The 24,667-nt window shown below is 33.3% G+C and overlaps 1 protein-coding gene across 1 annotated transcript in view; it reads right to left on the bottom strand.

Annotated features, from left to right (window-relative positions):
- Window positions 1-24,667, bottom strand: part of LOC129222543 (neurogenic locus Notch protein-like) — a 162,500-nt gene that overhangs the window by 40,607 nt on the left and 97,226 nt on the right. The window contains exons 4-6 of the mRNA XM_054857056.1: window positions 23,088-23,362; window positions 16,760-16,955; window positions 16,528-16,661 (exon numbers count right to left, since the gene is read on the bottom strand). Of these exons, the coding sequence (XP_054713031.1) occupies window positions 16,528-16,661; window positions 16,760-16,955; window positions 23,088-23,362 (605 nt within the window). The remainder of the gene's footprint in view (window positions 1-16,527; window positions 16,662-16,759; window positions 16,956-23,087; window positions 23,363-24,667) is intronic.

The following is a 24,667-nucleotide window of genomic DNA, read 5'->3' as shown; positions in this document are numbered from 1 at the left end:
CAGCCTCTCTCTCTCTCTCTCCCTCTTGGCAATTTTAGAACGAAACTTCCTCAATAACACGTAAAGAAAACTACCAAAAGATGCTTCCTCACATCAACACTATAAATCCTTAATGGAGAAAAAACACTGATCGTTGTGAGAAGTTGGCAAATAGAGAACTTTGGAGTTGTTTTTATTTGTTCATTATTTTATTTATTATTATTATTAGTATTTGAAACTTATTTACTTATTTTCCTTTAATCATTAAATAACACGTTCAATAACACGTACGCAACTTTTACAAGATGGATAACTATTAGTAGCGTTAACATTTAAAAGCATTTTTCTACGAAATGTGCTATTTAAAATGTATTGAATGGAGCAGGAAAAATATTTCCTACATCCTACTTTCGGCAATATATACGTAATCCCTGAGATCGGACTATCAAATCGCTTCTTTACGATAGGATTTCTTTCCCACGCAGTTGGAAGATATTTAAAAGGATCGAGAGCGGCGCGGCGTTACGGAAAGGATTGATTGCATCACAATGGAAAAATCCGCGAAGACATAACAAAAGAAGACCACGCAGGCAGTTTGAGCGGGATTCAATGTGATGGTTAGCACCGTTATGATTGCAATGATGAAATCCAGTTCTCTTTAGGCAACATAAATACAATTCCGATTTGATGATGATTCTTTCAGATTTCCCTCCTATTAATAGTACTATATGGAACTTCAAACCCCATTTGAGACAGTGTGCTGCTAAGATACACGACACAATGTGTATGAGAACAGTTTTCAGCTTGTCTACTTTGAAATAACTTAGAATCCCCCACTTTCACATAATCCCATAAGTAAATTTCAAGAATATTACCATCTTTAAAGACATTTCAAAAAGTAAAAAGTATTTGCCTTATTATAAAAACTGAACTTCTACTTCACATACCTATCACTTCATTTGACTTTACAATGTGGGAGTATACATATTCATCAATAAAATACACAATCAACGAAATATTCGAAAATTTTATTTGTGGCGAAAAAGATTTTAAGATTTAAAGATTTAAAGAAAAATAAATCTTGCAGTTTTTTAGGTGCCTCACAGATTTTAAGTGAACGTAAAGATAATTGTCATCTATTTTGCTGAAAATTTCGAATCTAAAGTTTTCTTTTTTTTTAAAAAAATCACAAGACTGGCATTGTTTTCCTCATTAGAGCCAAATTTTGTTTGGATTATTACATGCTTTTATCTATCGCAAGAACGGGACAGCTCTCATACGTAACAATTACTAATGGGTAACATTATGACATTATGTATTGAACAAAAATGTCATTAAAATTGGTTTCACAGTTGCGTAGGGTGAATTCTAACACAATATTAAATGTAACGACCTTCTTCCAAAATGAATTTATTTATTTACTCATTCATTATTATCATTATTTATTTATTTATTTATTGATTTTTGTAGTTTTTAAAAAATGGAGCAGTCTGTTTCTTGAATCTTCATTTTCAATAATAATAATAAGGAAAAAAGGTTCTTTTGGAAAAAAAAATTACTTGAAGAGAATTCTTGAACAGATTACAAGATAGAAATTTTAATTACAAAACGAAAAACTCATTGCGAAGGTACAAGATTTTTAAACTTCTTCCTCGAGCAAGAACAATGCGATTCCTCTGCAGCAACGTGGGTGTATTAACATCCCTTTTTTCAGCAACATCATCACGTGAGCGATAGGTGCGGCCGGTGAAAAACTGGTCAAGATCCATCTTAAGATTTTCCTCAAACCTCTTTTTTATTATTATTCTTTTAACCACCTCATGGAAGACGCTAAAAAACAAAGACCCTCCCTATCCTTTGAAGCAGCTTTCTCAAAGGTACGAAGCATTTTAAAGATATGGCCTTCAACTTTATCATCAGCGTGGCTTTTATAATAATAGTTCCAGAGTTGGAAGAATAAATCTTGCCTGCTCTTTTTATGCCTTACTTTTGCACCACGGAGCCCCTAAATTACTGCTCCGGTTACTTCTCTCGCCTTTTACTAGGTACTTATGAAAAGTGAAGAGATCAAGAGCGAGACGATTGTGTCACGATTTAATGCATAAAATTAATTTTTGAGACACATGATTATATAGTAGACATGTTTTCTAAGATTTAAGGCTGCTCTTCAGTGGGAAAGAAAAACGATCTCGCTTGAAAATGGGCTTTTTCTTTAAACGAAAGCAATGTTCATCAGTGAAGTGATTGACACTTTAACAACCAATAGAACGAGCGGTGGCCGATGAAAGTGTGGATCATGTGACCTGTCACATTTTGCAAGGGGACAGACCGGACGCTCCCCTGCTGTGCAGAGTAGTCGAAGGAGGTAATAGCTGACGGCGAAATGAAACCGCAGCTTTTTACAGACCCTTCCAAGGAAATTCTAGTTCTTTCCCTCTTGAGTCTTGACTACATAGGTAAAAGAAAAATAACTCAGTGTAAAAGGCGCGGCATTTTGCAATCCCGCTTGTGATATTAATTTATTTGCATTCGCACTAAAATTAATTTTTGAAACGAAGATTTTTTTCCTCATTAATACGGTTCCTGATCTCATCTAGGAAAAATTAACGAATAAATGAATATTTGCAATAAATAAATTTATAAATTCGTTTTATTTTTAGAAAAATGTTCGTTATTGAAAATTGATAATATCAAAAAAGGAAGGAAAAAAAAGATAGCCTGCATGACCACACTGAATTTTAACGAAATGAACTCCAAATTCTAACCAAAAAATATTCTTTAAAAATGGATGATCCTACTTAATAAATTTGAAAAATCGAGTGCCGAATAAAAGTGGGGACTAACTAGTTATCGGTTGGCGAAATTCTTTCACTTCCTCTGCCTGTTTGCCACTCTCCCCAACCCCATCCGAGTTAGCAGAAAACATTCTTAAAAATGAAACTAGATCCTCTTTGCATAGTTAATACTTGATTGTACAATAAACATTAATGCCACTAATTAGTTACATTAACCTTTATTTGAACTGATAATATTTATATTTTAGTGCTAAATTAAATACTACTTTGTTGGTTAGTTACCTGTTTTACAAATGTAGTGGCGTCTAGAAAAAAATGTGGCTACTATAAATACCTTTTCTCACCACTGGTGACCAGAAAATTCCCCTAATCTTTATCTTTGAATCCTTTTCTTTTTGAAAAATATTTTTTAAATATTTTTCTAAGTACTATATGCAGATGAGAAGGCTACGATAGCATTTCTCAAGGGGTTGTTATGGTGAAAGTTCTTTCAAATTGAGCATAACAACGGCAAAGTCGCGGACGGCTACGGATAAGGATTTCCTGAATTTGAAAAATTAAAGATTTTTCTCTGATCTTTGTATGCAAGGGTGCTCACCCTGCTCCAAGCTCAAAGGCAAAAATCACTCCTTCCCCCACTCTCAATGTTTGTAAACTATCTTGCGTTGAAATTTTGCAATAAAACTAAACCTAGCACTTTTAGAGTCTCAGATTCCCAGTTACTAAATTCGGCAAAATACATGAGGTATTACATGCACTATATGACCAAAAGTATTGGGACACTTTCAAAAATTCACAATTTTACGGATTTCTCAAAAAATAAAAGACCAATTGCTCTCTGCTCTGTAATTTTTTTCTCATGAAAATATACTCCAGACGTCAAATCCAATAACAATTAAGTCTGCTATTCATTTAGGGGACCAGCAACAAATAATCTGTTCTTATCATGAATCACTCTATAACGATGGCAGGAAAGTGTTGCCAGTTTGCTAACAATTCCTTACCATTCGTCGCCTATCCTAGAATTATAGAAATTCGGCTCATTAGATTGCTGATAACTTTTTAAAATTTAAAGAAATTGCGGTGGAATTTTTTTCATGGATTGTAGGATGTATCTGAGCTTTGAATTATGAACGTTATAAATTGCTATCTTTCGTGTCTGCGCAGTGAAAAATTAATAGCTTTAACTGTTCATATTTCAACAAATTTTCAATATTTTAACTTCAAATTTTATTATTATGTTTCTCTAAAATGCTGTCAAATATTTTAAAAGTTTAGTAACGTTTGACGAAATACTCTGCGTAATATAAGGCGAAAACCTTCAAAAAAATTTTGCATTTTTGAAAGAAATGCTTATATTTCCATGGGTATAAGAGATACTTTCACAAAAATATAAAAATAAGTTTTTGATAGATTTTTAACTCATTTCTGAAAATTATAGCTTATTCCCAGCAATTTGCAATGAAAAATTATCAAAAAACTTTTTTACTCAATTTGTTGTCGGTCCCCTAAATGAATAGCAGACTTAATTTTTATTGGAAAATGACAACTAGAGTATACATTTTATGCGAAACAAATTATAGAGCAATTGGACTATTATTTCTCGAGAAATCCCTAAACATGTGAATTTTTGAAAGTGTCCCAATGCTTTTGGTCATATAGTGTATATAGTGCTTCTACTTCAACACATTGAGTTTTTATTAAAATTTTCTAATAAGTCTTGTGAGTGTCTGATCCTCGTTAGTTGTCATAATAAATATTAAGGGTTGTACTTTTTCTCAGGAGGCACGAAAATATTACCTACATGTATATCTGCCTGAAAAAAAAAAAAAAAAAAAAAAATCTCGAAATACTTAGATGAAAAAAAATCTCAACGCCTCGCTCTGCCAGATTTTAAAGTTTTTATCGCTCTGCCTCGTTTTCATGCATCTTGCATTTAATGAATCAATAATAAAAAATAAAAAAAGGGCAAGAAACAGATTTGCAGGAAATACATAAAGTTGAAACAAAAATGAAAATGAACAGCTTACATTTAGGAAAGCAATTATAGGTACAAGTAAGGGTTCACAATTAAAAAAAAAAAAACAAACAAGACAAACTTTTTCTTTTAAGTTCTGTGTTACGCACTTCTGTGCCGAAAAATTATCGTATCCTGTCTTCAGTCACAGAATAAAATGAATGTTCTAATCCAATGATTATCAAGTAATTTTCATTCGTATAGAACAAAAATCTTTTTTGAGATCCCACATTTTCCATTCTATTGACTCCTAGTAATATGTAAATACAGCGAGAGAAAGGATTTAGCTTCTTGTTTAGGAGAGGGAACCATTTCTATATTTAATTAACATGATCTTTATCGTAAGCATACTATTTACTCAGAAATACTCCCTATTTTCCCAAGCACTCTGTTTGAGGGCTATGCCTTTTAATTTTCTCGAAAATAAAAATTTTCAAAATGCACTTTTAGACGATCTCTGGTAGTATTTGGAAGTAAGTAAGAGGTCCTGTGATCTTCCGCCAGCAAATTTTTGAACTTGAAACGCCAAAAACACAATTTCAGGTTCTTCAATTCTGTTAGGAAACGGGGAGTTCGGAAGCTTTCCCCGAAATTTTTCGAAATAGTCTAAAAACGCAGTCTTAGTGTGATGTTGGGGGGGAGGCAAAATTTTTAAAGTGTTATAAACATGATTGTAGGCCATCTTTAATAACGTTGGGGACATGCAGGTTTTTGAAATCCAAAAATGCAATTTTAGACGACTTTTTTTTTATGGTCAAAGAAGGACTTTTCACAAACTTCCTTCCCGAAATTTTTTGAAATTAAAGCCATAAAAACGAAATTTAAGACGATCTTTAATGATGTTTTTTTTAAGGGAGGGGGGGGGGTGCTTATGTGACCTGAAAACCTTTATGCCTGTAATTAATTTTTTCTACATTGTATTAAAATGCTGATCTAGCTTCTGAGAATGAAAATAGAAAACAGTGAAAACTTGTAACCCCCATTCTATATTGTTCACATTTTAGTTAGCTTTGTCGGCAACATAAGGCTGAAAACGTCATTAAAACTAATACATACAATGCTTAGTAATTCTACCACGGTGTGTTTTTTACATTAACTGAATTATATTAAATGCTAATATATTTTTCATAATTTTCTATGTGTTTAATGAGTGTGTTGGTGTACGGAATGTTTTCCGCAATTGAATTTTCCACCTCCCAAACCTTCTAAAGAAATTTGACGAGTCTGGCTCTTAAAGACACAAATAATTTTCAAAAATGTTTGTTGAGCTGTGGAAAGCACTTTATGTGTGTACCATTTGTAGTAACATAAAACACATGTAAAACGATGCAAAATACCCAGTATCTGGAATACGATTTAATCTATATATAAAAATATTTTTCTACTGGAAGGGAAAAATGTCAACTTTTTGCATTCGACAGCATTGTAACAATGTTCATTATATTGTAAATAAACAATTTGACTCAGAAATATTCCTTTCAAATCTATTTCTTTTCAAACCACAAATTTGAAAAAAAGCAGATGTTGCGAATTTAACAGCTAATAGCACGCATCTACATGGATTCACTTTCAAAAGCACTTGATTCTTCACGAAAGCCTTAGGAAAAGAGGAAAGAAGAAAGGACGTCCAGCGGAGGTCATTGAGGGGAACTAATGAGAGGGTAATAAATCTTACACCCCATTAGCACTTACCCCTCAAAAAGGGGAGGTTTCTAATAAAGGGCGGGGCGAATGCAAAAAGTGAACGTATTTTGAAATTTTTTTCAATAGTTAGAACATGATATTTGTTTAAAAAATGGTCGCATTATTTCAAACAAGATCTCAAAAGAGAGCTGGAAATATTTTGCGTGTCAGGGCGTTCTTAAAATTTCGATAGCACGAGTTGCAGATGTTTTACAGAGCGAAATGTCCAACAGTACCTCGTTTTCGAACAAATTCATTTTTTCTCGAATTTTAAAAAATCGGAGAATGGACACATCAAAAAAGTAAAAACTAAAAGAAACAGACATGGTCTTGAAAAATACTCAGAAAAAAACCGGATCCGAAAACTTCACAGGAATTTGTAAAACAAGCTCCAACTTTCTCCGTAGGTTAACATTAGATCCGAATCTTTCAGACTCTCAGTGAAGAGCACCCTTAAGACACTATCACAAATGTGCGTTCTATGAAATACCTGATTTTGTTTTTATCAAGGACTGTCATTGTGAAGTTGTGCTTGAAAATGTTATTTGTTGATATTATTTCACGGTTTTTTTTTTTTTTTGAAAATATATTGCAGATGATTAGGAGTGCTTAATCAAGCATTTAAAACAATGATCAGTTGGAAGAACTAAGATTTTTTTTGATAGCAAAACTTAATAAAAACAAAACGAAAAATAAACTTTTTCAATTCATGAAAAGATTTGAAAGGAAAGGGGATTACAAATAAAAATGAATTCAATCCATCGAAGAATAATTTCATATTTATTTTTGAAGTTAAAATTGTATGTATTGTCGTCGTAAAATGTACTATAAGAAGTAAAAATTCAACTAAATGTATAAATAAATTTATTTTCGTGTTCTATTGAATACTTGCTTTTTTTACGTTTTGAGGCATTAAAGAATATTTTTTGAACCTAAAGGGGGGAAGGGGGGAGAGCAGATGAATCTAAAATGGCTTACGTCATTTTATTTACAGATCAAATGATCAAGACCAGAAAAGATGGAAAATAATTAAAAGACAACGATCCAGACGTACTCAAGTTCATGAATCTAGACAAGAGAAAGATACTTTTATTGCCCAATTACTGACAAACTATTTCGCTTGATTTAATTTTATTCGTTTATTTTAATTTATTTACTTTCAATTTTTGTAATAGTCGATCCAATTGTTCTCGATCAGATAAAGTTATGTGATTAATATAAAGAGAATTTGAAATAATAATGCTAATAAAATTTATGAATAAAGGAAAATAAATAAATAAATACAAATATAAATAAAACAAGAAAATGAACAAATAAAAATACAGTGAAACCTGTGTAAGTTGACCACTTACGGTGCACTACTTCAGTGGTCAACTTACAAAGGTTGGTTTATATGATAAGAGCTAATTCCGTTCCTGAAAAAAGCGGCCAACTTAGACAGGTGGTTTACAAGAGTGGTCAATTTCACAGGTTTTACTGTAACTTCAAAGTTTTCTATTTGCCAACTTTTCACACCCATCGATGTTTTTTCTCGCCATGAGGTCGGTGTATGAAAGCATTTTTTGGTAGTTTTCTTTTTGGAAATGTATAGAAGCTTCTCCTCCATCTAAGGAAATTTTTTTCAAACCTTATTTAAAAGGGGGAAAAAAAGAGTTGTTCATTCTTATTCACTAGTCAGTATACCTTACACGTACGTTTGAAAATGTGTAAACGACTATTGTACTAAAAATATAAATAAGCATTTTACGGAGTCAAACCAAAAACGTATTTATTCTCAAATACCGCAATACGCGCAAAGCATTTATGACGCTATGCTTACTGGTTGGTTTTGTAATATAAATTAATAATATGTTAATGTTCACGAATTTTTAAGGAAATTTTAATGATGTGCCAATATTGATTATATAGTTTACATACCACCATGCACCCAGCTGTGTAAACTCGACTTTTGGAAATTTTTTAGACGGAAAGAGTATCAAATTTAGATTTTAAATCAGTAATTATTAGGTCTTTTCAAAATTTTGATATGTGCCACGATGTTTCAAATGAAAAAAGTTCAGTACGCAGAAGAGAACGACGTATTAAACTCACAAACAGCGCCATTTTCAAAATACGTAAGTGGTAAAACTGAAGAAAGATGAATTTTGGAAGCTTATTTCTCACATTCATGTCGGTTTTATTCCAATTTTTGCTAACAAGATTTATGATGTTGTAAAGAACATGTTAACAATGATCTTCATGCAAATTTTAAACAGCTCAAAGCAATAAATGCATGAAATCTTTTAAAGTTCCTGTTAGAAGAGTTCATGGAACTAGACCAATCAACAATTCCAGATGACCCGCTGGGTGGGTGGACATCCCAGTTCATCTTTCAACTGCCAAGCGAATTCTGCGAGGGGAGAGAAATTATTGTTTGGGCACACATTCGAAGTTGGGTGAGGCAGTTCAATTTGGAGATAATTATACTTTTGTTTATCTCAAGCGCAACTCATGTGCCATGTTTGCTGATTGTGGGTTGTCACAGTATCCAGAGTGCACAACGGTTTAAGGGGAAAACCGGTTGTTGTCATTATTATTAACGGCAAGGATAAAGAATATAAAGGCGTGAGGTGTGGGAAAAGACGAACCTTTTGTTCTTTAGGATGGATTCGGAATATTAAGTTTTCAGGAAGGTGATAGCAGATGAATAATTACTGCAACTCCATCAGTTGGATGGACGTTTCGAAGCAAGGTCAAAATTAATGCGCAACATTCGCAATTTTTTAAATTCAAATGCAAAGCTTCTTTCAGAGGTACTCTTCAGGCATCGAATGATTTTTAAAAAAATGTTGAAAAATAGTAATGAACTGATGTCAGCAGATAAGTAGCTAGCCATTTTCAATTTTTTAGCATCAAAACAATTTTTTAATCTAAGTTTTTTTTTCGGAATTTCTTTCATTTAATCTGAAGTTAGAAATTGCAATCAGATTGGAATAATAAAAAGAATGAAAAAAAGGCATTTCGAACTTGCATAAAATTAAAACAATAAAATTTAGTAGGAAATGCTGATCAAAACCCGGCTAAACATTTTCATTTCTTGATCGTAAACTAAGGCCAAACATAATCATAAACTAAGGCAACTAGAATTCACGTTTTTTCGGGGGGGGGGGGGGAGGTGGCATATCAAAAGAATCCTAATATGGATATATACAACCTTATTATTGTTGCCAATTGCAGCTCGAACACAGGGTTAGGGGTTTGAGCTAGGGATGTGTTGTTCATGAGCGAACGGTTTTAAAAGACGGACTCATCAAGATGAACGGTGTACTACGATCTATCTTCTAAAAAATGAACGGCCGTTCTTTTGAACGGTGAATGTTTTGGAATTTTGAACACTGTGCTGATGCACTAATAGAACTCCTCATACTTTGTTCGTTAGTTCGTTTGTTCGTTCTAACAGTGATTGGTTTTTAACACTGCATTGGAAGTACATTTGTTTCTGGTCGTTCGTTCACAAGCAAAATACTGTTAACTTTATTTCTTTTTCCTATTTAATTATTAGGTATTTGGCATCTCTTGTTCTTCAGTTTTCCGTCACCATCTTGTTTAGCCAGTTAGTTAAAGAATTAAGTTTAATTATTTTTATACCCTACTGTTCGAGTTTTTTAATTATTAATATTTCATAATTTTGAAGGAATTTCAAATTGAACGAAGTCGTTCAATTGAACTTCAATGTCTCTAGGAAGTAAAAGAAAAGAAAAAAAAAAGAACCATCTTCTGATGAACGGATCCTCCAAACATTGACCATGTCTATTTGAAACAAGGCTGGAGCCGAAACTCTCAGAAGCAAAATTTCGAATAAGTCGGTTTGTTCTCTAAAGTAGCTCTAGTTTAAAGAGGGAATGAAAAGAATCACGAACTGCAAATCAAATACTACAGATCTATACGCATTTACAAAAGAAATGTTAAACAGTTATGCGCAATAGATGCTCCAAACGTGGGAATAAAAAAAAAACTTTTTGTGCCTCTTATTACTTGTAGAAAAGCTTTCAAAGTTTTCTCTTTCGATGAAAGGCGTCGGATATATCACAAAGTTGATAGCGCCAAATCGGGGCGGCATAATTATTCCACGTCACGTACAAAATAGTTCTTATCTTCCCCAACAAATGGAACGAAAAAAATTTGAAACTGGTTTATAGAATCCATCTCTCTAAGAACAGAGACGTCCGCGAATCTCAAAAGCTTTTTAGAAATCGCCAGAGGTCAAATGAATAGGTCTGCTTTCAAAGATAAAAATCCGTACAAAGAATGGATGCTTTAGAAAAACCGCAGTCTTTACGAAATACTTACGAAGAAGGAGCGCTCAGAAAGCTGGGGGAAATCAATCAAAATTTCAAAACTACAACTTAAGTAGATGCACTAAATAATATCAGACAAAGTGTTGAACAAAAGTGTAAATGCGGCAGTGAGAATCAAAGGGATGTTAGTGGACTGATAAAAATTTTGAGTAAAACACATGCAAACTCAAATATTTGGCAGGGATTTCCTTCATTTTTTTTTTCAAAATCATACTGTATAGCACTATTTACCAGGACAAGGCAACTATTACATTACCATCTCTTGTACAAAATAGATGATTGTTTCTTCTACAATTTGTACTAATTACCTCCAAAATTTCTAATTTTGGCACTTACATCCCTTTGCTTCCATGTGATTCAAATGTTCTTGAGACTTCGTGAGTATTAACTAGTAAGATTGAAGTATTTAACTTTTAATCCTTAGAAGTACCAAGACGAAATTAAAAAAAAAAAATGCTTCAATAGAGAAAGGTTACAGGATCAATAATTTATTTGAATGTTCATTCGACAGCTAAGTCAATTCGACAACAGGAAGAATTCAATTAAGATTCTAGAATGCCGTGTATTAATTTCTTCCTATTCAGCTTTGTGGGTTTCTTATTGCTGGCACAAATACGTTTTTAAATTTAATTTCAACAACAAATAACTTTCCTCTTTCAATTTAGTACAACAATAAAGTTATAGTAGGGGAGATAGCGACCGAAATTTTACGACAATATATATAAGGCCAGACTTTTTTTAAATATTAGATTAGTTTACTTAAAAGAAGAAAACGCGAGTCTACCAAAAAGTTATCGTTGCAATAATTAATAAAAAATTTTGCAATATGTTGCAAAATCTTGTGAAATTGTCTTATATATATAAGGCTGAAACTCGGTAATATTATTGATTACGTATAAACATAACGAAAAATATATGTCTACCGCGTCCTAAACGTTGCCGTGCCGTGTCTACCACCCACGCAAGGTGCGAAAAAATCAGTCAATTTTGACTTAAATATATAAGCCTAAAATTTTTTTTAGTAACTGTTTACAATGTATAAAATATAAAAACAAAAGTCTACCAGTTGTGTTATGTTGCAAAGGCATGATAGACGCCACGGAATGTCGACCTCGTACCTCTATGTACCGTTTATCGGGCCGCTAGCGCTCGCTCGAAAAAGTTTGCTTGTCGTCGCGAAATTTCAATAAATAAAGCTGATTTATTTTTTAATAAATAGTTTAAATCCTGTTTTTATTAAAATTTTTAGTCTACCATGACTAAGAGGTTGCTTAGTCTTTGGTAGACGTTGCTTAAATTATAAAGTAGTTGGAAAAGTATGATTATTTTATCTTTTCATTCTTTATGAATGGAAATTTTTCAATTTTTTTTTCATGATTATAATTTTCTATCATATTTAAATTGATATTCATACTTTTATTACATTATTCATATATATATATATATATTTTAACTTCTTCAAAAATATTTTGAATCATCACCTTTTCAAATACATTTTGTAAATGGGGAAGTAAAGCTGTTTATTCATCTACTGCGAAGAAAGGAGAAGGGAAGGACACGCCTTTAATAACCTTGGGTCTGGGGCCTGGGCCTGAGTAAGCCCCCCTATAGTGGAGGAGCCGACGCATCCGCCATTTTGGAGCAAACTTGATCCAGTGCTTCGCGGCGATAGCATTGCTGCTGATGTTTATATTTCTTTAGCATATGTTAAATTGGGTCAACAGATAATAGCCATCTGCAGAACTGAAAAATCTGTCTTACTGCATTTACTGGAAAATAACAGATTTTTTAAAAAATAATAAGCACTTTTCATAATGCACTCAAAAGTACAAAATAACTTTTCTGGGTCAGAAAGGACAATTTAAGAATTCCTGTAGTTTTCAAAAATTTCCAAGAAAATGACACCACAAACGAAGAAAAGTGCGGTTCTAGTCATGTAGAGAATGTTTTACCATTATCTAGCTTTCAATCATAAATTTGAGTGTTGAAACACACATTTTTTTTTCCTTAATGGGAAAGTTTGGTTTAAAATGACTTGAGCGCACTTTTCTTCGTTTGTGAAATCTTTTTCTTCAAAGAATTAAAAACTACAGGAACACTTAAATTGTCCTTTCTGACCCAGAAAAGTTATTTTGTCCTTTTGAGTGCATTATGAAAAGTGCTTGTTATTTTTTTTTTTTTAAATCTGTTATTTTAAACTTTTTCGTGTTCAAACAAAATTTTACTTTAGAATTTAATTTTTTTAGCGTTACGTTGTACCTTAAGGTTAAACAAATCATTTAATAAAATTCTGAAGTCTGTAAGTGGTCTAGTTGCTGAGTATACGCAAAAGAATGGTTCACAACATATAAGTAACTTGGGATAAAAACCCTAATACGTCTTTTTACTTAGCCCCGTTATCGATTATTGGCATAGATGCATAGATGAGGATAAAAACCCTAAGAAAGCAACGTCAGTGAATAAATTTCATTCTTGCTCCAGAGAGGACTTGATTCAAAATTTTCATTATGATTACTATTAACATTACATTTGCAAGGCAACAAAATTTGTAACAATGGATTTTATATATAAACATTTAATGGGGAAATTACATCAAATTTGCTATTTTCCATCCTAACCGAAATAATGATGTTACTTCAGAATTTTAAATTTTTAGCCTTAAGTTGTACCTTAAGATTAAGCAAATCATTTAGTAAAATCCAGAAGTCTCTTAGTAATCTAGTTGCTGAAATATAAGCAAAAGTACGCCTCAGATTACTCCATGACAATCAGGCCAAGTGTAATAAAAGTGCTTAAAAAACATCAATTCTGAACAACCAAAATTTCTCATCTATGATGGATTCTTTTTATTATATCTAATGAAAGAAATTCCATCATCTAATGATATTGAGAAAATTATTAAGTATGTTCAGCAGTATTCGTAGTAATTGTTTTCGACACGTACCCCGTTTCCTTCCATAAAAGATAACGAACATATCGTCGCCTCAGAGCAACAGTAAGATATCTAATCCCAGAAATAACACTAAGATATCTTACTGTTGTTCTGCGGCGACGATATATTAAGCGGAATTCACAGAGGTCTAAAAATTCAGATAGGAGACTCTGCAACACGTCCCTCTGACTTTTTGAATCAATTAAAAAATATTACTTTTAAAGAAGATTTGCTAGAGTATTTACTAACAAACTGGGAACGAGATAACAAAGCGATTTATTTTGAAGATAAATTTGTGTATATTAACTACAAACAGTGTTATAGATTTGAAACCATCAACAGAAAAGTTGTAAAAATAGTCGATCATACTCAATCGTGCCCCAGACCGCGAAAAATCCGACACAAAAATGATTTACCATTTTTGTAATTTTTGAAGAGCTGCAGCCTCCATATGACGTCCACCTACGATGTTCAGATACTGATGTATTAGTTATAATATTGGCTAACATGAAGTTTTTGAATTCTTAAATAAAGGTCTGGATGGAAGTTGGCGTTGGAAAATCATTAAGAGGTATCAATGTCTCTGAACTTTACAAGAATTTAGGAGAAACCGTTTGTTCCGCCTTGGTTGCTTTACACGCAATGACTGGTTGCGATCAAAATCCGGCTTTTTTCCGAAAAGGAAAAGTTCAACCTTACGTTCTATTTACCAAGTCGGAAGAATACACAGGAGCGTTAACAAATTTGAGTAAGCCATCGCACAATGTAAAATGCATGTCGCAAATTCGAATACAACTCGAAATTTCGGAAGAGTTGTGCGCCGAATGTACAGACAAAATAAAATGGAAAGAATTAATGATGCAAGAACAATGACGTTTTTAGAAGAGTATAAAAATTTTAAAAAAAGATAAAGTAATTCTCGAAAACTTGAAGAGTTTTGATCCGTCATCCTTAACCCTATGTTAGTCTGAACTTCGTGAACATTTCCTCAGAACAGCTTGCATTTCGCAAATTTGGACAAATTTTCATTTAAAAAATCTGACAAGCTTATCACCTCTTGATTGTGGGTGGAAAATTGAGGACAACTGAAAAGTTTTTAAATGGTTTACTGAAAACAATTACCGCAAGCAATAAAAGATGTTACATTCGAAGCATAGCCTTCTGCCTCCCACGTCGAATTTTCGAAACATCGCTTCGATGTGCACTCTCCCATGCTACGAACTAACTTTGTGCCAAATTTCATGAAAATCGGCCGAACGGTCTAGGTACTATGCGCGCCACAGAGATCCAGGCATTCTCCGGACATCCAGACAGAGACTTTCAGCTTTATTATTAGTAAAGATTGATTAATATGTAAAGAACTGTTTATTTGATTATTTTTAATTATTTATTACGTAAGATCGATGCAAAAAATTTTATTTCATAAGTACTTGATCATAAAAAATAAATAAATAAAAGAGGCATAATTTAAAAGGTCAAGACATTATTAATGAAAAATGAACTTCACTATAATTTTGTACATAATTTTAATTTTAATAAAATATTTTTTAATTTCGTTTCAATGTTAAAATTATTTTTTTTAATATGCTTAAATCATTCATACTTTTCCAACTACTTTATAATTTAAGCAACGTCTACCAAAGACTAAGCAACCTCTTAGTCACGGTAGACTAAAAATTTTAATAAAAACAGGATTTAAACTATTTATTAAAAAATAAATCAGCTTTATTTATTGAAATTTCGCGACGACAAGCAAACTTTTTCGAGCGAGCGCTAGCGGCCCGATAAACGGTACATAGAGGTACGAGGTCGACATTCCGTGACGTCTATCATGCCTTTGCAACATAACACAACTGGTAGACTTTTGTTTTTATATTTTATACATTGTAAACAGTTACTAAAAAAAATTTTAGGCTTATATATTTAAGTCAAAATTGACTGATTTTTTCGCATCTTGCGTGGGAGGTAGACACGACACGGCAACGCTTCGGACGCGGTAGACATATATTTTTCGTTATGTTTATATGTAATCAATAATATTACCGAGTTTCAGCCTTATATATATAAGACAATTTCACAAGTTTTTGCAACATATTGCAAAATTTTTTATTAATTATTGCAACGATAACTTTTTGGTAGACTCGCGTTTTCTTCTTTTAAGTAAACTAATCTAATATTTAAAAAAATTCTGGCCTTATATAAATAATGTATTAAAAACTGTCGCTATCTCCCCTACTATTATCTGTTGCCTCATATTCTTCAGCTTATGTGGTTTTCTTTTAGCTGAAAGTAACACATTGATATTCAAATGCGATTTCATGAGCATTCTGAAAGCTTTAAATACAACTGTAAATTTAAAGCTAATGATTAAGAGGTTTGTATAAGGATCAAGTCGGCCTCCTATTCTCCGACTTAAATGGTTTTCCTTTGGCTAAAACTACTGCATTAATATATTTTAGAAACAATGACAATTGATACAATTGAAGCAGTGAGAAGGAAAAGGATGTAAATGCCAAAATTAAAAATTTCCAGATAACCTGTAGAGGATAACCTCTCTATTTCGGGGCAAGTGATAGAACTTGTATCCCTGGTAGGTGTTGCTATACAGCAGGATTCAGGAAAAAGTTTAAATGAAAGCCTACCTAGGATCTAAACTCCAAACGTATTTTTTTCTCAAAACTTTAAAAAGTCCTTATTACATCCCGTTGCTTCTCACTGCCACAATAGTCACCTAGAAAAATGTCTGGTCTATAATAAAGTTTTAGAGTTTTTCACATCACTTACCAGGAGGACAAGTGCACTGATAGTTCAAATCATCTATGTGCTTACAAGTGCCGCCATTTGTACAAGGACTTGGGTCGCATGGAATGTACTGAGATTCACAATTTTTTCCAGTGTAGCCTTCTGAGCAATGACACCTGTAAAGTTATAAAATTTATTCATATTCAATTCTTAAATTCAGTAGATGAAAAGAATTAAAGTCCGGAGTTACAGGTTAGTAACAACATCTATATACCTGTAAGATCCTACTGTGTTTATGCATCTTCCATGAACACACAAATCATGCTGACATTCATCTATATCGACAGTGCACATAGAACCAGAAAATCCTTTAGAACAAGTACATCGGTAGCTGTCTTTGAGCGATTGGCACGAAGCTCCATTCCGACAAGGCTGAGAAGAGCAGTGATCTGTTAATTGGCAGTGATCACCTAAGGAAGAGAACCAAACCAAACATGTATTTAGAATCGATCTCGAACAATCAGCAATGGACGTGTACATCGATGCTAATGTAATTTGCTGGGAATATGACTAATTCTATACTTGGAACTAATTACGCCGAACCGTTAACGATCCAAAAATGTCAATACAATAGAACCTCGATTATCTGAGTTACATTATTGGGACTACTAGTGCGTCGGATGTCGGAAATCTCGGTTAATAGAAACTTTGTATAAAATCTTGTCAGGATCGCGAATTTTTAAAATTTATTAATCAAAAATACAATTGATTATTTTTAAAAGATGAAAAGGAACACATAAAAGGTTATGTTTTGCAGTTAAAAAACTAAAATAGGAAAATAATTCGCAGTAAGTTCAAAAAGGACCAGTGGATTTTTTTACTGTCAAGTTAAATATTAAAAAATGCATTAAAAAAACACAAATTTCCAAAAAATACTTTTATTTTCAAATTGAAAATTCATCATCTTATTAAATAACCTTATTTTTTAAAAATAAAAAAAACGCCTGAAATACAGAGAAATAAAATACCTTGTCATTCCCTGGGCTTACCTGTTTGCAAAACATTAATATCTTACTTTACTTAGTTATCGGCTCGGTTAACAGTGACCTCGGTTTATCGAGGTTCTACTGTACCACATAAGTACTTGGTTAGTTCTGTACTTTCAAATAACAGTCAGTGTTAAAAATATCAATATTTCAAAAAGCAGTCATAAAGTTTCTTTTCTGTTTTCTGACTCTGTCAAAGGTTTACGCCGGAACCCAGTGAAATCTTGAAACCTCAAGAGATTTTTTCCTCATGCTACAATTAGAAATGTGGTATTATTTTAAATTAATTTTAATTATGTTTGTCTTGCAAGGGAAATTGGTAGCTTTAGCTCCGAATAAAAATACCAAAAAAAATTTCAAGCTTTAGGACAATGGTAAATTGGGTAACTATAACTCAGTACCGGGGCGCTATATGACATTGGTTGTTGTTACTGTACCCAGAGGCGCCCCGAACTTAAATTCTCAATTTGCCGAATCTCCAATTTTCGTCGAATGATGATAATTTTGCCGAATAGAACTCAACTTTTACCGAATTACGGCAATAATATTGTTGCCGAATCATCAGATAAAACTTTCCTTGTAAGAAATTTTTGGGAGGTCACAGTGACTTCCCGTATACTCCCATCGGCGCCCCCTGGTTGCACCAAAAAGTTTATTACTTCCTGGGCAGATATATATACAAATTAAATCTGGCTGAAATCTGACATTAGTTGTTTTTCCGAAGTACAGATTTAAAGCCAGCATTGTAAGAGTATATTTCGGAATTCGGAGAAAAATAATAAGTTGTTTATTGACAATGATTATTGAAAGAAAATAAAGAAAATATTCCATATGACGGACCGTTCTTAATTTTCTCGAAACAGCTATGTTATTGGATCTTTTTTTTACTGTTTGTTTTATTTTCTTCACATATATAAAGGACAGTATTTAAATCGAGTACGTAAGGAGGTTACGTACAGCACCTATCGATGAGCAAGAATTTTCACCTTACTCAGCTTGAACTCGAATAGCTTCTTTTTGAATTCTAATGAAGAATGATGATCTGTTTACTAGAAGTAATTACATGTGGAACAAAATGTTTTTACACATGTCAAGAGAAACGATCTTTTTGCGATAAGACCTGTTTTTAACATTCATTATGTCATTTTACGCTCACTGTTTGAGGGTTGAAGAAACTATCAAGTCAGAACAAACTTTTTTATTAATTAGACATTTTCATGCTAGAGTTTGCTTCCGACTTCTTTTGATAGTAGTAACTGATTTGTTAACTGCTGTGATTAACTAAAGAAGATTATACTCTAGTTAGGACTGTGTTTTGCTTGCCGGATCATTCAAAGACGGTTCTTGCATATTATGATCAAAAACTTATTAAAAGAGCAGTGACATATCATGGTAGTATGCATTTGCAATTTTAAAAAAGGAGGACTAAGTAAAAATCAAATTTTTACACTACTTGAATTAATTTTTGTGTATTCAGTAAGGTATCGCCCTATGTTTGGACAATGATTTTGCACTGTAGATCGGTAGCGCCTTACTTAATGTGAATTCTACAAACTAATAATTTGTCCTTTTTTCCAATGACCGTTGAACAAAAATTATCGCTAGTCATATTTCTGATGCTGACTATTTAATTTATGATACATTTAAAAAATTAAATAAAATAAACTTTAATTTTTTTTAAAGTTTAATTAAAGTTTTTTTTAAGTAAATTTAAGAGTTTTACACTTTTTTTAGGAAACACACTCGATGTGGATGATCATACTATAAAGCCAAGAAGCTTTAAGTGTTACAAACAAAACGAACGTGACGTTCAACAACGTGAATAAAGTTCAAAAGTAAAATTTTGCAAGAAAAGAACTACAAGTAGATATACATTTGAGTGTGTCTTTGCACTACCTGCGTTGTTTTTGCTTTGCATAAATTCTTGCAGAAAGATTTTATTTAAGCTAGCTTTCAGTACATTTAATATCGTTTAGAACTATACAAAGTTAATTACTTTTAACGACTACATCAATTTTTAAATCTAGCATAGTTTTGAATGTACAAGATAAAAAATCCTTTACTTACAATCCAGAAATGTAAATACTCCCCCCCCCCCAATTCAATGTACGATTATTATGCATGTAAAAAATAAATGCTGCCTACTTGTTGCTTAAACTTCTGCTTAATAATATTCTATTTTTCTCCGTCGTACTATGAATTTTAAAACATTTGCAGAATAAAGTAAAACATAAATATATTAGCATGTTCTAAGCATTCTAATCTAAGTATAGCTTATTTTCACTGGTTCATGTTTCATAGTAGAAGTAGCTTTAAATATTTCATTCTTTTCTGCATTAACACGAACTGAACTGAAAAGCTTGAGTAACTTGAAAACATTTCCTTTCACATACAGATACAAAAAAAAAATTATCATATTTTTAAATTCACAGGTTCAGATTTCTAAAAAAAGGGAGAAAAAAAATCTTTTAAACAACATAAGGAAGAAAATACTTTCTGAAGTCATCCAACCATCAAGAATTTAACCAGATCATAATTTTGATAGCAAGCAAGGAAATGTACCTCAGGTTTAATGTTTGCAGTGTAAATGAATGTTCAAGTGTGAGATTGCACTCTACTTAAACATAATTGGGGTAATGCTAGAATTTGTTGTTGAAACCGTTATGGTCTGTTTCAGAGAATAATTTCAGATATATCGTTGAGGTATTTTTAGGGGTATTTTCTGAAAAACATGATTCTATCCTGAAAGGAACACTTTTAATCAAGTGTTCTTGAGATATAAAATGTTTGAAATGCCTTGAACATAATTTTCGTAGCTCAAAACTTCGAATATGAGTAATGAACAGAGCAACAACCGACTTTTCACGGAGATTTCCGTATTGATTTTTTAATTGAGATTAATTTTTATTATTTATAATTAATTTTTATTTCTATCTTAAAATGAATAAATAAAAGCAAAAAAAAGAAAAGAAAATAAATAAATGTAATGATGTAAAATTCGAAGCTATAAGTAAATTCGTTCGTATAGCAATTTTTCAGATAGAATTTAAACTTAGGACGCTTTGGAAATTTCTGGAAAAACTTCCTCTTGGGTGGTCACCAAAGTGCTTCTGCGGACAAATTTGCGAAGATCCGGCGTAAACTAGATTTCAATATGGAATAGATATTCAACACACCCAAATAAAAATTAGTAATACATCTTATATGTATCTACACAATACATTTTACCAAACATTCCGAAACAAAGCCTAATTTCTTAGTGATCTCGATGTTTAATGGTAGTCAACATTCTACATGTGACATTACCATCCTTATTCCACCCGATTATACAACCTACCAGTGTGGTCTTCATTCCGTCACACTTCCCGTCATCCTCTGCGGCCGGTTCTAATCATTAATTACAAAACTGTATCACAAAAGATGAGTACGTTCATTGCCCTCCGGCAAGTTCGAAGTGATTAGTTAGTTGCGCGGGATATCTTCCATTTCACAACATCTAATAAAAGAATGTGCCTGCTAACTCGTAATGCATCAAGCCAACTTTTTTTTTACCTTTTCGTTTTCGATTATCCCTTTAATTAGATAGCAGTTGACTGCTGAAATGGCGACAAAGGCTCTTCTAAAATATGGGTGCCATTCGCCATTCTATGTTCGTTCGGTTTTTTTTTTTTTTTTTTTGTTTTTTGAGAGCGCGTTTATTATTTTCATTTCCGCTAATGGTATTTAGGCTATCGGTTTCTAGTGGCGGTTAGACAGTCGTATATCAACTTAGGGAGAGAATAATTTATGCCACACTTGTAATTACAGCTAGAGTTATAATTGAAAATTTAAAAAGAAAAGATATATCGCATGCAGCAGGAAAGTCATTACCAAGGCCCAGTGCTTTTAATGGATTACTACATAATTCAATAGATATTTACTAAATTGACGAAAACCAACAAAAAATAAACAAACAAGAAAATGAACTGTGCTTTAAGACTACACGGTAAACTTATGCAGTTAAAGAAATCTTTTTGATCTCAGCGGGGGAAATTATACCAGAATAAATTATTGCTTAGTATTTTATAGCCTTTTGTGAAAAAGCTAGATAACGCTTCCAAAATAAATTTCAAATAGTCGTTGGTCGAATAGAATCATCAGCAAGTTTTAATTTTTTCTTAAACACATTCTGATAAAAATTTCATCGATTATAAGCGTGATATTATATTATTATTTATTCTATATTGCTGGTATAGAGCAAAACAGAGCAATATACATAATCGTATCGCATGAGCGGGGTAACAAAGGAAAAATTTCTCTGTTTCGACAATAATTGGTGCTACTGCTTACAAAGCTGCTGTTGATTTAACAATGATTGGCATCTTTTCTTCCTTATATAGCACATAACGTTTCATAAACGTTTTAAAGTGGTTGTCAACGTTGCCACAATCATTTTTAAACGATTATGTAACGTTTAAACTTTATGTGCGCTACCTGGGTCGGTTGCTTAGAACAGATAAGTTCAAAGATTGAAATGTTTGACACTTATGTCCTGGTGGGCTTTAGGTAATAAATAAATAAACAACAACATCTGTTGTCCACATGAGGTAAACCAGAGGATCATAGTGAAGAAAGATAGTACGCATGACGTTAAAGAAACCCAGATAGTACGCATAACGTTTACCCATTTAACAAACGTTTAAAAATGGTTGTCACTACGTTAGCAACTACAGAAACGTTTATGAACCTGAGAAGCCAAGTCCCCTTGAAGAGCCAGAATATTCTTAAGGCACCTAGTCTTTGACCACCGATTAGACAAATTTCCGGTTTACAGGCGGAAATGGACGTATCTATTAGTTTTCAGTAAGGCCCCTATACATAATATATACGAGCCGACGCATCGGCTTAAGATCAGCCATTTTGGATCGGAGCGCGAGTTTGAGTGGCTGTCTTTTTTGGCGAGTAATCGCGTTTGGTGATCGTTCACTGCGAGCGATTATTAGCTGCACGTGATATGTTTATTGAATAAATCATTATTTACGGCAAATTTGGTGAAACCCGAGACTTTGCTGTGGTAACCCTAGCTCCGCAACAATGAAAAATACGATCCAAAATGGCTGAACTTAAGCTGATGCGTCGACCTATCTATAGCGGCCGTAGTTTTCAGGGGTTTTCTCCATTGAGAAGGAATAAATAGGATAGTATTCGTTCTCAATGATTTCCTCCTCATTCAGATAGACTCGTGTTAACTGCACGTTTGCCAATTCCATCCGTGGTCAAACTGTATCTATATTGTAATTGTTACGGAAAAGATCGAAGTAAGAAATGTCGATGTTTACCACTGATTCACCAGAAATATTCGGTCTTCCCCCAATGTCTTTAGTAAGTGGATGTTCATATTCACCGGCTAGTGTCGACGTCTGACCTCCATAGAAGCATATTATACTGATATCGTGCATATTTCACAGCACCCTTCGTCTGTCTTGACGGCACCCACTTTGGGAACCCACGCAACTACAATTGACACAACTACAACAAATTTTCAACTGTTATGAGCAATGTAACCATTTGCCTTACCTCGGAATCCAGCGGCACAGGAACAGGTGTAATTCTGCAAGGTGACTAGAGTGCAGGTGCCCCCGTTCAGGCATGGGTTGCTGTTGCAGCTATTCGGGACGGCAATTTCGCAGAGGGACGCTGAGAACCCGACGGGACACTTGCACGAAAAAGTGGGACCGCTGGTGACGCTCATCTCGACTTGGCACTTGCCCCCATTCTGACAGCGTGGCCCGGGCCACGTGTGGCACGGATTCAGGTGCTGACAGAAATCACCCATGAACATGGGCGGGCAACTGAAAATAAAAATGGTGATATTGCATTACACCACATCCTGACAACAAAATACAAATTGGCTTTGAAAACCTAACCTGTCAACATTGTGAAAGTTACGCATATCCTAGTCCTAATCACAGCATTATGAAATTGCCTGGTTAGGTTTACCCAATTTATAATGATTAAAGATCAAGTACAGTACAGTGTTATACTGCCGTTCTAAGCGCAAAAGCCGTATCTGCATCGGAGTTCAGAATGAGAAATTACGGTTAAAAGTTGTGTGCCTCCATGTATTTGCTACGGATGCAACTTTTTCAGAATTAAAAAAAAAATATTTCCTATTCACAAATGACCATAAAACATTCTATTTAAGTAAAATATGCGACAAAGAATCGTTTGGTGACCGTAGCTCAATTTTGATAAAAAGTACAGATATGACTTTTGTGCTTAGAACGTCAGTATAGTTGGGAAGAGAAAACCGGGGGGGGGGGGATCCCCTTTGGTTTTGTGTTGCAAAACATTATGCAAATGTTAACTTCATCACCCCTTCTCGGTTCGTCCATGACAAGAACACACCGATGCAAATCATGTTATTTTCTCTTAGGAAGAGATTACATATGTACAGGTCTCATAAAACAAACTCCATCCTTTTTTAATACTTGATGTATACGAATAAAAATCCGCTTGAGACAAAAGGCGCTAGTTTTCTCAGGGGCAAAAATGCATAAATAGTTAATTCGCCATAGCAATGGAAAAAACGCGTTTAACTTTTTTCCTCGAACAAGGATGCTGCCAGCTCATCCGCCGCGCGAAAGTCGTAAAATAATCCTCTCCCCAAAGGATTTTCCGAGAAAGACTCCTCAGTTAATTCTTCTTTACGGCCAAAATTATCTACCAGTAGAAAGAAAAACCGGCGAACGAAGTTGAGCAAAAAAATTATAATTTCCCATCACCCGCTAATTTTCCCGAGCAAGAAAAGATCGATCTAAAAGACTAGAAACTTTTAGATGCACATAAAAGATTAAAAACTCGTATAACTACAAGTTATAAATGTAAATGCATATAAAGAGACTGTGGATGTTACTCGCTCTGAGGCGATGATGTCATTAGGTCAATGATCGGCGATTGATAAGCTTGGCGAGATCATTAACTTAAGATAAAAATTCCTGGCTACATAGGGATGAACATGTTTTATTGAAGAAGTCAAACCTTTAATCAATTTCCAGTGCGTAAAAAAAGGAGGCCTGAAATATTCGAATTACATACCAATTTGGAAGAGGTATTGATGAGAAATTTTTTAGAAGTGTTGATTATTTTGAATTGGC

The sequence above is a fragment of the Uloborus diversus genome, chromosome 5, assembly GCF_026930045.1.
Source record: "Uloborus diversus isolate 005 chromosome 5, Udiv.v.3.1, whole genome shotgun sequence".
Classification (NCBI taxonomy): domain Eukaryota; kingdom Metazoa; phylum Arthropoda; class Arachnida; order Araneae; family Uloboridae; genus Uloborus; species Uloborus diversus.
The sequence above is the reverse complement of the archived record's forward strand: the minus strand, read 5'-3'. Positions and strand labels throughout refer to the sequence as shown.